This window comes from Heptranchias perlo, chromosome 9 (assembly GCF_035084215.1).
Source record: "Heptranchias perlo isolate sHepPer1 chromosome 9, sHepPer1.hap1, whole genome shotgun sequence".
NCBI lineage: Eukaryota > Metazoa > Chordata > Chondrichthyes > Hexanchiformes > Hexanchidae > Heptranchias > Heptranchias perlo.
Window position 1 is genome coordinate 54,862,115 of NC_090333.1, and position 14,104 is coordinate 54,876,218.

A 14,104-nucleotide genomic window follows, 5' to 3' on the forward strand; every position below is an offset into this window, starting at 1 on the left:
TCTGAGTTTACGCCTTTACTGTAACTTGAAAGGCATAAAGCTTAAGTCAATTCCTCAATCAATATAATGGTCAAGGCAAATAACTACGAGTGTGCTGTTTCAAATTTGGATGGTTAAAATTTCTTAGCCAACTGTGAATGGGACATCATACGTCTCTCAGCTGCAACAGTGGCAGAATTCTGGGAACAGGCTGATCTCTCAGGCTAGGATGCTAAGTTTACAGAATTCAAACAAAAATTCTCACATCAAGATTAAGTCAGTGAATAGTCATCCAAATAGTCTATCGCCTAGCTACCTGCCTCACATTCAGTCTCTCTCTCCCCCTCTCTTTTCCCCCTACCCCCCCTCATATTCATCAGAAAGAGGTTAAACCTCCTTCTAAGAATGCTAGGAATGAGCTCAGAAGCATTTTCTCAAGATCATTGCAGGCAAGGAAAGCCATTTGACTCACCTTACACCATCCCTGCAAAATTACCCTAAAGTCCCCTTAATGAAGAATTTAATTGGTTCTTACACGACTTTATCTGGTAGTGATTCCAATATACTCTGCTCTTACCTGCCAAGTGTCCAATGTCCACCTCATGATAATTATCAATGCCTCACAAATCATCTCCCCAAGTCATCTTAAGCAGTCTTGTATAAACCACCTATCTCTGGGAATTTATTACTATTCAGCCCCTTTAGCCTGATTAGGGCTTGAATCTCATTTATAGCCAAGTCATTTATTTTTGAACTAATCCGAACTAAGTGGATTCAAATCTGAAAACTTATGGCATGTTAATATGGTAGCATAGCGTTGGAACAAATCTCTCCATTTACTGCAGCTCCTAGATAGTTTACCAGGAGGGGCGAAGAGAGGCTGCTTGCCATCCATAGTTCCCATTTTCCCCCCCAAGAGGTGTAGAAGCTCTCCCACCTACAAATGACCAGTTAAATCACCAAATATTCACTATCACCAGATTTCTATGTTCAATTCTTCATATACCATGACTCCTCTTTTCTCTTGCATGCTCGCCACTGGGACATTTAATTCAAATGATCTAACTTCTCCAACTGGTGCATCACATTTGTGCGACACAGGTTTATTTTAAGTATTATGTCTAAATTGAAAATATGAAAAAAATTATTTTACCTTCATTTGGAGATGTAATTCATCCACTAATAAGACTTTTGTCCTAGCCTCCCTCACCCATTGCTTCTGCATGTGTGGGATAAACCAACACTAGGGTATTCAATTTTAGCAAGGTAAAAGATCAGTAACCAGTTACAGAAGATTGAAAAATCACCCAATTTAGTTTTAGATTGAATGTAGTGCAGTGAGCTGTGGTTATTCAACTCCATAAATCTGCTGGCACCAAACGATCCCAGATGGATGCCGTTTACAAAAGATCTATTACTCATTTCCTCCATCCCTTATTCTGGGTCACGATTTGTGTAACGTCAAGTTATTTTTTTTTAATAAAAGTACAGAAAGTTACACAATCCAAAAAGTAGAGTTATTGTAATTGTAGTCATGTTTTGTAAGTCCACCTTTCAGAATATTAGACTTTAAGGAAAATTAAAGAACCAATCTCTAAACTAAGAGCGCTGATCAAGACCATCCCTAATCCGATTTATATTGTGCTGCATCTAGTAGGAAACAGGATCTGAAATCCGAACATACTATTGAAGGATATACAGCTTAATATGCAAATGGTTGGCTCGGTGTCCCCCATTTTAACAAGAAACTCATTGTTTTAAACTTGTCTGACATTCTTCATTACTGCAGTAAACAGTTGGCTATGAGACAGCATGATGAATACTTTATATAACTGGGTCTTGTTCATAACTCAACTAGATTGCTTGCAGAAGATGGCAGGCTTCCACCTTTTTAAAAAAGGGCACTACCTTCAAATGAGTATTTGCCAAATCTTTGTTGTTTGCAAACACAACTTAATTACATAAATCATGTCAAAACTCATCCTGTGCCAAAAATGATTCTCCAAAGAAGTTTCCAAACACTTGCATGAAGACAATGCCTTTAAAAGTTAATGTGATGCATTCATTTAAGAGAAAATACTTGTCACTGAACACTGGGATGATTCATGGTAATCTTTCACAGCAATGGCCCATATGTCCACCTGTAATTAGTGGAAAGATTCCAGTGAGTTACATAAATACAAATGAAAGGACTCAAAAGGCTGCCAAGTCACAAGAGCTAAGTTTGAGTCATTTCAGTTACATTTGCACTCTCAGGATGCACAACACAAGACTCTCAGGCATTTTGCATAATAAACACATAAAAGTTAAAAATACATTTTGGAACTTAGAAGAATTTTAGAACTTGCTTGGTCAATCAGAAGAATTCTATTGAGCCAGTGAGCAGCAAGAGACTGTATGGAGTCACCCTCAGTACAGAGGTATGACAGCAGGTTAACTATCACTGTATTTGGAGAACAGTAATAGTGTAATAATAACTATACTATTATTGATGTGGCGATGCCGGTGATGGACTGGGGTTGACAATTGTAAACAATTTTACAACACCAAGTTATAGTCCAGCAATTTTACTTGAAATTCACAAGCTTTCGGAGGCTTCCTCCTTCCTCAGGTGAATGTTGTGGAAATATTACTACTATTATTGAGGAAGAGCTCCCTCCCCCTCAAGTGTTTTCCTTCTCTTTTAAGACCTCACCATACCGTGAACCCCACACTGCCCAAATGGGCAGGCAACTAAGCTGGTCATAGAACTCTGCTGAAGTTATTCCTTTATTGGCCACTAGGTAGTATGCAAGTGCATTCTTTTCTTTTGGGAGGTGAAGATAGCGGAAAGAAAGGGTGGCTAAGCACCCAGTTTCTCCACTGCACCTCACTAACAGCATTATGCGGCAGGTGTAGACTGTGAATAGCAACTCAATCGCCAATATGCTGCATGCCACCTGAATTAAACACTTGTTCTTCAGGTGGGCACCAAACTGTAATGCTTTAAAACTACAAAAACATTAAACTTAGGACATATAGCGCCCACCAGGTTGGCATCAACCACAATGAGGTCAGTTTATCTAAAAATAAAAATATTGCCACATTCCACACTCGCTTGTGAACCAGGGCTATTGGTAGTCAGAATTGCCATATTATAGAAGTACATTGAGGCACTTCCACTGGAGACAAATGGCCTGAGATTTCATGACCTATTAGCAACGCAGGTGGCAACAGCTTCCGTTCCACATAATTTTTCCAAACTGGAAGTTGCCATTTCCTGTCCGGAAACAACTAGAACAGCATTATAAAAGCAGTCAGGAACTGAACAAAAAAGAGTAGCTGGGAATACATCCAACGGATGGTTTCCAAGGCAAACTTTTTTTTAAAAAACTGTGCCTCCAAATGTAGCTCAGGTCACACTTGCATCAATGGGCCCTTTACGAGAATTTAATCCGACAGAGGCTTGAAACAGATAACACAACTTCTTTTCAATGTTGTACAATTTGAACAAATGCCCAAACATCACGCATCTAATATAAAAACACAAAAGTTAAAGTCAAAATGAAAAAGCTGACAAATTAAAATACATCCCCCCCCCACTCCTCGGCAATGTTCTGGCTTTTAAAATGGTCAGCACTATAAACAGGCAAAACGAACTTCTGGGGGTAAGAACCGTCAATTGCTGCAAAACAAGCAACTTACTTATTGATCAAGAATTCAGTCAAGTTTAGAAATCCTCTTGATATCTTGAAGGTTCTTGTATTATGATCAAGCTATTTTCACTGAGACAAACCGATTTATCACTCAGATACTCATGTTTTCAACACCTCCAAGGCTTTTTAAAATGAAAAACTGCAGCACTCGGGCAGCAAATCAGACTGCACCCACATGTAGAGATGGTGTGTCAAATCATCTTCCCTAATCATTAACAACAGAAAATGCTGGAAACACTCAGCAGCACAGACAGCATATGTGGAGAGAGAAACAGTAAACATTTCAAGTCGATGACCTTTCGTCACGAATGGTCATCGACCTGAAACGTTAACTATTTCTCTCTCCACAGACGCTGTCTGCCCTGCTGAGTGTATCCAGCATTTTCTATTATTTCAGATTTCCAGTATCTGCAGTATTTTGCTTTTGTTCCCTAAACATTAATCTGATGTAGCTTGGTAGCCTATATCGTAATAAAAATCAAGCAGATTCTCAAAGGGCAACTAATAGGTCCTCAACAAAATAAACATACAAACTAAGATTTAAAAAAATGGATGTAGCTGTGAAATGGAGCAGAAATTGAAAATCTATAACAGAAATACTAACTAAGCCAACTTCACCTACAATTAGTATACTTGGGAGGAGGAGGTTTGGTCATTTTTTTGGGGAAGGAGAGGAGACAAGCCCATTATTAAACACGATAACATTTTCAAAACACTAAATTCCAAGTACAAAGTAGGATACAAAACACAAAAATACCTAACCCCATCCTGTGTCAATAATCCTAACACCCCCCCCGTGAATAAATGGTTAGGAGAAAGGGAAAAGGTTCTCCCTGGGGACAGAATAGTAAGTCAGCCAGAGTTCCTGTTCCTGCACCTGATCGCTATCCGGTGATCCCTACTGAAGAGTGCACACGTGTGGATATTGAGCGAGGCCAGCATCGGGCTGGGCAGTGCCGCCGCCCCCCCCCCCCCCCCCGTGGTTGAATAGCCTGCAGGTAGTCTGTTTACACTCACACATGAAGAATTACTGAGGTATTGACGGGCACCCTTGGTACGTATAAAACCAGACCTCAGCGTGAGTTAGCACCTTCCAGAGAGGGGAAAGTGAAAAGGGTTCTGAACAACATGAGGGAATGGAGCACTGAAGCCTTAAGATTAACAATGTCTGAAACACTTTTAAAAATTGATGACAATGTCCTTAACACTTAGAATCATCATTTCTACCATTATGGTCAAAGACTACTGCATGTATTGAAGTATACCATGTAATATAATCACTTGAAATTTACCAGAAGTAATGGTTTTGTCTCTACTATACCTGCAACACAGGGCTGTTGTCAAAGTTGTACGCACTGGGCCTCCCTTCCAGAGTAGAAAAGGCAACATTTCCTCCAGTGAGGGGCGATATATCACTAAATTCATCTGTGCACAGCGCCTGCTGTTCATCCTCTCCTGTTCGGATAAACCCACGATTCAATTTCTGGTAGGTTTTCTCACATGATCCACTGTAATACTGGTAAGGTACCCAAGGTCCATCTTCATTCGTTCGTTTATAAATAACAAAGCTCTCGGGTCGACTTGTGTGGAATTTCAGTCTTACATACGTAATATCAAATGCTTTACCTGCAACCAAAGCAAAAAGGAGATAACTTAATTTCTACTAGTTACTTTTTTTGTACTTCAACTTGTTGACAGCAAAAAAGAACTTGCATTTACACAGTGCCTCACTATGTTTTCAGAGCCTGTCATCACAAGTGCTTCCCAACCAATGAATTATTTTTGTAGCAGTCACTTATGTAGGCAAATGCAGCAGCCAATGTGCAGACAGCAAGGTCCCACAAACAGCAAATGAGATGAATGGCCATTTAATCATTTTTTGGTGGTGTTGAGGGAGGAATGTTGGCCAGAACACACACAACTTCCTGCTCGCTTCAAGTCACGCCATGTGATCTTTTGCATCCACCCAAACACAGAACAGGCAATTGGGACCCTGGTTTAATGTCTCATCAAAATGACAACATCTCCGACAGGACAGTACAACAATCCCTCAGTTACACTGGAGTGTTAACTTAAATTCATGCAGGAATCCTGCAAAAAAGAGATCGATATTGGACAAGTGTGCAATATCCATTTATATCCCATGGGTTATCCCATGAGCTACCACATAGAGAGAATATATTAAAGTGAGTTGTGTAAGCAGATAGCAGTGATATATAAATAGGAATTACACAAATTACCCATTACATATTCTATCTACATCATAAGGGTGTTTAAAAATAATCCCAAAATTGTATTTATGAGGGATGCATAACCAGACTGGGTGGTTTGCCAAACTTCAACCAGACAGATGCATAATTTACAAGCTCAAAAGGGGAGCAAGTTATGCAGGTCCATTTAACAGCTGGTTTGTTTGGCAGTAAACTGCCTAGTCCCAGTGTATTTTGTCTATACTACCCTGAAGTGATAATTGAAAGCTAATATGAAATATTTGAGTTGTAATTGTGACAGTTCTTTGTGTGGAATTAATCTGGCTGCTCAAGTGCATCCAATTTCCTTCCATACAAAGTAAAGAAACAACCTAACAAATACACCGACTTACCTTGATGGGTAAGAGAGCTTGAGCCAGCAGTAGAAATGATACAGGCAGACGGGAAAAGAACACAGGAGAGGGACACAGAGGAAAGGAGACAAGGTTTAAAAAAAATAAAAAGCTCCGCTATGCATTTTGTCGTAACTATTTGAATTCTCGTACATCACATTAAACTTTAGAACAGAGCAAAGCTCTGCAGCCAACCACATTCAGCCCAGAATGGTGGTGGGCAATCAGACAACAAATGAGGGGAAGAGGCTCCATGATCATCAATTATGGCAGATCCCAGCATGCTAGTCCAAGAGACAAAGCTGAAATGCGGCAAGCATAAATCAGTCAAAAGTAGCTAAGTGAACAATCCTACTCAGCCTCCTCAAGACATTGCCATCACAGATGCCAGTATCCAGTGAATTCTGTTCACTCCATCCGACATTAAGTGGCTGAGGGCAATAGACGCAAAGACTTTGGGCCCTGACTACATTCCACTTGTAGTGCTTAAGAACTGCATGCCAGAGCTAACCACTCCCCTAGCCAGGCTACTCTGGTGCCACTGCTATCAATCTGACCAAGTGGTAAATTGGCCTGTGGTTTTATAGGCCAGGAGCATCATTGGCCAGAATTACAACTTGCTATTTGTGGGAAGTCAATCCTGTGCCATAGCTATGGGTTTCCACCAGCAAACATTAGATCCCACATTGAAATATAGGAAAATGTGCATCAAAAAAATGCCAGCAAATTCCAAAATCTTTCTCCTAGCTGTAGATTTTCAACATGACTCATCACTTTAGAACTCCACTGACTAACATTTCAGTTTTGCTCTTCACTTTAGTCAGGAATATTATTCTCTGGGTTAATCACTCAAATAACAGGATTCAAATAACAAGGGACACAAGCCAAAAATTGGGATCAAGAGGGGAACAAACTGGAGTATTGTGTCCAATTCTGGGCATCGCACTTTAGGAAGGATGTGAAGGCCTTAGAGAAGTTGCAGAAAAGATTTACTAGAATGATTCCAGGGATGGGGGACTTCAGTTACATGGATAGACTGGAGAAGCTGGGGCTGTTCTCCTTAGAGCAGAGACGGCTGAGAGGAGATTTGATAGAGATGTTCAAAATCATGAAGGGTTTAGATAAAGTAAATAAAAGAAACTGTTCCCATTGGCGGAAGGGTCAAGAACCAGAGGGCACAGATTTAAGGTGATTGGTAAAAGAACCAAAGGTGACATGAGGAAAAACTTTTTTACGCAGCGAGTAGTTATGATCTGGAATGCACTGCCTGAAAGGGTGGAGGAGGCAGATTCAATCATGGCTTTCAAAAAGGAATTGGATAAATACTTGAAGGAAAAAAAATTGCAGGGCTACAGGGAAAGAATGGGACAAACTGGATTGCTCTTCCAAAGAGGCTTGCATAGGCTTGATGGGCCAAATGGCTTCTTTCTGTGCTGTAATGATTCTATATATTTAAAAAAGGATTTTTTAAAAAAACGAGCAAGAGTTGTGGAATCGGCTATCAGGGAAGGTTAATGAAGTCGACAGTATAAAGGGTTCTAGAAACAACTAGATGAGTTTCTGGAGTCAGAGAAGGGATTGAGGAATATGACGAGGAGGCAGATAGCTGGACGTAGAGCCTATTAGCCTTTTGTGCAGTTCCTAAAAATCCTTACAAGAATAATACAGATTGAAGTAACATTTTCGGCCAAAAAATTCACGGGTCACTTTGTCGCTAACTTCAAGTAGAAGGAAATGTACTTTATCGTTGCCAGGAGACAAGGAGATCTTTGTGCAGTTGATGTGTCCTGCAGGTTCATTAATAATCTAGTCTTTTGCTTGTATTTCCACAGTCAGTGACTTTATTTTCTTACATAAAAGTTCAACACATCACAACTGAACTCATCTGATATTTCTTATATACCATAAACTGGTATAATAATGAAACATTACTGAGAACTACCACATTTAAACAGTCACTGTGCAAAGATAAGTACTGTGGTGGTGTAAAACTGCAACCAGAAATACTGGGATAGAGAGCAAAGGGTAATAGATAGGGTCACCCATAAAGTAATATGTAAAATATATATATCTCTTAATATCTCCTTTACATAATAGGAAACCTTTGACATGTTTCTCAGAATGCTCTTCAGCCTCACAGCCACACAATTTGTTCTGGTTTGATATCTAAACCACAAACTTCAGTCAAGCAGAGCCCATAATGCTATGGTTTATTGCAGTTAAACACAAAAGTCTTTGTATGAGACTGTTGAATTACCAGGCACTGTCTTCATTGTTCTAAAAAGGTATAAAACTCAGCTACTGCTTACAGCAAGGACTTCAAGTGCATCTTGGCGTAATTCTTTTACATTCCTACCAAAACACAGCCCATTCACTACTGCTGCTGTTGTAAAATGCATCTATAGTTTCAATCAAACTTCAAAATTCCAGCCAAAACATTTGAACTCTCCTTCACTGGTTAAGATGCATTAGCTCCCAGTGAGGCCACTAAGTACTGTGTGGCACTAGAGTTGTACACTATTTGAAAGATTCAAAGCAGGAATAGGCACAATCCAGGAAACTGCCTCACTAGTTAGAATCAGCTTGTCAGCTAGCTAAAGGGGGACATGCGAAAGGCAACAATAAGGACAAAGGACAAGACAGACCGATAATACAGGAAGCCAAAACAATCATAGAATGATACAGTACAGATGGAGGCCATTCGGCCCATCGTGCCTGTGCCAGCTCTTTGAAAGAGCTATCCAATTAGTCCCACTTCCCTGCTCTTTCCATATAGCCCTATCATTTTTTTCCCCTTCAAGTGTTTATCCAATTCCCTTTTGAAAGTTACTATGGAATCTGCTTCCACCACCCTTTCAGGCAGTGCATTCCAGATCATTACAACTCGATGTGTAAGTAAAAAATGTCCTCATGTAGCCTCTGGTTCTTTTGCCAATTATCTTAAATCCGTGTCATCTGGTTATCACCCTTCTGGCATAGGAAACAGTTTCTCCTTTTATCAAAACCGTTATTGATTTTGAACACCTCTATCAAATCTCCTCTTAACCTTCTCTACTCTAAGGAAAACAACTCCAGCTTCTCCACATAACTGAAGTCCCTCATCCTTGGTACCATTCTAGTAAATCTTTTCTGCACCCTAAGGCCTTCACATCCTTCCTAAAGTGGAGCCCAGAATTGAACACAATATTCCTGCTGAGGCCTAACCAGTGTTTTATAAAAGTTTAGCATAACTTCCTTGCTTTTGTACTCTATTAATAAAGCCAAGGATCACATATGCTTTTTTAAACAACCTTCTCAACTTGTCCTGCCACCTTCAAAGGGGTCTCTCTATTCCTCCACCCCCTTTAAAATTGTACCATTTAGTTTATATTGCCTCCCCTCATGCTTCCTACCAAAATGTATCACTTCACACTTCTCTGCATTAAGTTTCATCTGCCATTTTACCAGTCTGTCTCTGCCCACCTGAAGTCTATTACTATCCTCCTCACTGTTTACTACATTGCTGAGTTTCAGGTCATCTGCAAACTTTGAAATTATACCCTGTATACCCAAGTCCAGATTATTAATATATCAAAAAAAGAGTAGTGGTCCTAATACCGAACCCTGGGGAACACCACTGTATACTTCCCTCCAGTCTGAAAAACAACCCCTCACCATTACTCTCTGCTTTCTGTCCCGTAGCCAATTTCATATCCACACTGCCACTGTCCCTTTAATTCCAGGGGCTTTAATTTTGCTAACAAGTCTATTACGTGGTACTTTGTCAAATGCCTTTTGAAAGTCCATATACACAACATCAACCGCACTACCCTCATTAACCCTCTCCATTACTTCATCAAATAACTCAAGTTCGTCAAACACGAGTTGCCTTTAAGAAATTCGTGCTGACTTTCATTTATTAGCCCATAATTTTCCAAGTGACAATTAATTTTGTCCCGAATTATAGTCTCAAAGTTTCCTCACCACTGACTGGCCTGTAATTGCCAGGTTTATCCCTCTCCCCTTTAACATCCAGTATCCGAAAAATTGCAGGAGTCTCTCTGTGGCTCTCCTCCTCTCCCACTCCCTCACCCCTCCCCCATCTTTATATAGCAAGCTGTCTGAAAGGAATGCATGCTGCTATGAAGCAGGCCAGGATGAAATGAAAGTTGTACATGGTATACAAGTCTGTACGTGTACTTTAACATGATCCCAAGGGAGGCCCATGGGTACTGTACCACACTATCAAATGCACCAATTATTAGTTTGTTCCTATTAACACAAATTAAATCCCAGAACAATGGCTACTCAAATCTTAATGCATCTCAAATCAGCAATGTTATTTTAGCTTAACTTGCAGGTATGAAATTTTAAAAATGCATATCTGCACAGTTGTAAAGCTGCCAACAGCCCAGATCTTTTCACATTTCTAGCTGTAAAATTCTTTTCAAAAAACAATTTCTCATCACTCCCTCCCCAATAAACTTTTGATACTGAATGCAAAAACTGGGCTGACATGGTGGCTATTCATCTGGTAGTATCTGCAATTTAAATGTGGACATTAGTAGTACCTTGTGTTTTTTTTTAAAAAGTAAGTATTCTACATTTGTGTAGACTAGGACAGTGCTTGAAATTTTTGGAGGACTTTCGAAGGAAGATAAAACCTTGACAGAGGTCTATCCCATGAGAGGAATCAATGACATTTCCAATAGTAGTTCCAAGTGGCTGACACGGTGACTACTACACCTTTGGAATAGTCAACCCCCTCCACAACAGAATTCCAACCAGCTGACTATGCCTATCCACCTCTGTTTCTGAAGCTGTTTTTTGATCTGACCGAAACTTTTCTCTAATTTCAGACGGTCCGCCTGCTCGTTGGTAATTGCAGTCTCTCTCCGGTTTGTTTTCTTCCTTTCTCACCATCTCCCTCCTCCCCTCTGTAAGGCTGTCTCAGTATTCCACAAACGATCCTGGTCAGTCTTGCCTCGTTGTTTGCTTTTTCCAGTAGAAAGCTATCCATGTGAACAGACTTAGGCATCAACATCTTACACGAGAGACAGAACCACTCCCACCCCAACTAGCCAGTTCCACAATTTTTAATTAATTTTTACTCTTTTTTAAAAAAACACATGGCAATTGAAAAGCTGTGGTAAAATTGCTCACAAGGCACCCAACACAACCTCTTGCTTTCTTGCAGTCTCCCGTGAGTCAAGGCCCTCACTGTCACCAAGTCTCCTGTGGTGTGAACTCAAATGAAGTTAATTCAATTGCTTTCCCATGGCTCAGTTGATACGATGCACTGTCTAACTTAAAAGTGGGTCATACAGATACCACCCTATTCCCCTATGTTGAATTAGGTGATCTGGGCCTGGGCAGCACTGTGCCACTACAATTTACCTCAACAGCCTGGGTGGGCAAGCAAATCAGTCAGAATTCATGCTACTGATCACCCTCCAGTAAATCTAGCTGGAAGGTCAATGTATGTAGACCTTGGGCTTTCGTGTGAAGCCCCATCCCCTATCAAACAGCCTGCCAACAGTAACTGTCTAGGCTCACAGATGAAGAATGAGCACCTGGATGAGGTACTGAGATGGGGGTACGGGGGATTTGGCATTTGTGGAACCATTCTCTAGCACGAGCCAACACCTTCAGGAGAGGAGATGGTGGGGGTGGGAGTTAACTGAATATTTAATTGGTCGATTGTCCCATCAGGAAAGTTTATAACCTGTGTAATAAACTGCGCACAGTACCAGTTAGTTAAGCGCATTGGTATTTTCTCAAAAGGATTCCAGGCTCCAATCGTAAAATAAGAAAGGAAACCTTATTTCTGAAATGCCCTTTTATTAGTTCTTTGTAAAATTTCAATGAAAATTACATACTTCAGTCACAGCCTAAAACTGAATGCTGTACTTTTATCAGCCCACAGAATACTTCATGAAATTGGACACCAGCTGCAATCACTTTAATAGGAGTTGATAACTTCCATCACAAGACCAAGCCACTACAATCTAATTAAAACTCTACCTAAAAAAAGTGTAAAACTGAAGCTGACACTCCTTCCAAGTATATTTACCAGGAGGAGTACAGTTCCACTTTGAAGTATTCAGCTTGGTCACAAGTTGTAGCTAGTAAAACTCTGACCACTACCTCATCCTCCAGACAAAATACATCCAATTAAAATCGTTCAGGTTCACCATATGGACCCACAGCAAACACTAAAGACTTCTAATTTAGAACGTACAACAAAACACACTTGCACCAGGTTTGTTGCAAGAGACTGCAGTAAAAGACAAGCACAAACCTGAACACAAGGGGTGGTTGAATTATGCCATCAGAATTTCTTAGAGTCCTTAGCGCTGATAGTCTTCTCCCAGTACTGACTGGGAATTACATGGGTACAGCGCACCAGAAATGCACTCTTCTGAGAGACGGGACAAGTAGCAATCTTCCTTTGAGCCTTCATAAGATAGAAATGAGTATGAAGCAGGTGGACTTCAGGCATACATGAAGGTGGTCGATTTGAAGCGGGGCCAAAGAGAGGGGGTCTGGATGCTACGGGGGCTTTAAAGGCAGCAGCAATGTTAAGGAGCAGGTAAAATGGAAACCCCCGTGGGGACTCCAAAGATTTTTGAATTTTAATGGTAATGGGACCACATATTTATCGTACCAGCTTCTGATGAATTGTCTAAGTTTTTAAAATGTATTTATGCCCGCCAGAAGCTGCAGTTTGCATGTTGATGGTATTCAGATTTATTTAAATGATCCATCCCATGAACGTGCTTGTGCCACAGCTGGCATGGCAGCAGCACCTCAACCTGGAATCCAGGACCCCATGCAGTCTATCTTGGAGGGAGCTGATAACTGGACAAACAGTGGTGCCAAGCAGCAGATGGAGTAATAAAGAAAACAAGTTCAATTATAAACAAAATATAACAGTGAGAAGTACACTGGTTATTAATACATACGAATACATAGAAGGTACAACACAAAGTTAGGCTATTCGGCCCAACCAATCTGTGTCGGATTTACCCACTATGCAAGTAGACAGTCCTAATCACATTTATTTTCTCTGTTCCCACACCCCTTTTCCTTCATTCACCTATCCCCAACCTAATCTTGAATATTGACATAACTTCTGCCAAAACTACTAACCCTGGAAGTGAAATCCACAGCCTCACAGCTTTCTGTATAAAGAAGTTTCTCCTGCCCTCTGCTCTAAATGTCCTATTCATTCCTGTTTCTATGGCCCCTTGATCAAGACTCCTCAATTACTGGAAACAGTCTATGCATCATTTTAATTACTTCTATCTTATTGCCCCGCAATCTGCCTTGCTCTGAACCCTCTTTAAAACCTCAATATCCTTTCTATAGTATGGAGTCCAATACTACACACAGTACTCTAACTGAGGTCTTATGGTTTTATATAGGCTCCTCGTTACCTCATGGCTTTTATATTCTATACCTCTAGATAAAACCTAGAATTCCATTAGCTTTGTTAACAGCCGTATCAACCTGAGGTGCTGCTTAATGTAGTGAATCAAAGCCCCCAAATCCCTCTGCTCTTCCACAGCACCGAGCTAACTTCCATTTAGGAGTATAATTACTGCTGTTTTTTAAAAAAATCAAAATGTATCACCACACTTACTGACACTGAATTCCCTTCTCACCAATTTTTAATCCAGTTTGCTAATCCTCTTCAATAACCTCCCGTATGGTACCTATTGTATTGCCAATGGGTTTTTTGTTGAAAAGTGCAAAAGATCAAGCCCAACAAATCACTCGGGGCTTATGCTGTACTGACTTTGGGAGAGATGTGACTTCATTTTTTTCCAATACAATAAAGGTAGAT

The 14,104-nt window shown here is 40.4% G+C and overlaps 1 protein-coding gene across 2 annotated transcripts in view; it reads right to left on the minus strand.

The window, feature by feature from the left end:
• Positions 1-14,104, minus strand: part of lamc1 (laminin, gamma 1) — a 233,683-nt gene that overhangs the window by 110,798 nt on the left and 108,781 nt on the right. For both annotated transcript variants that reach the window (XM_067990470.1, XM_067990468.1), the window contains exon 2: positions 4,996-5,300. In XM_067990470.1, coding sequence (XP_067846571.1) covers positions 4,996-5,300 — 305 coding nt within the window. The remainder of the gene's footprint in view (positions 1-4,995; positions 5,301-14,104) is intronic.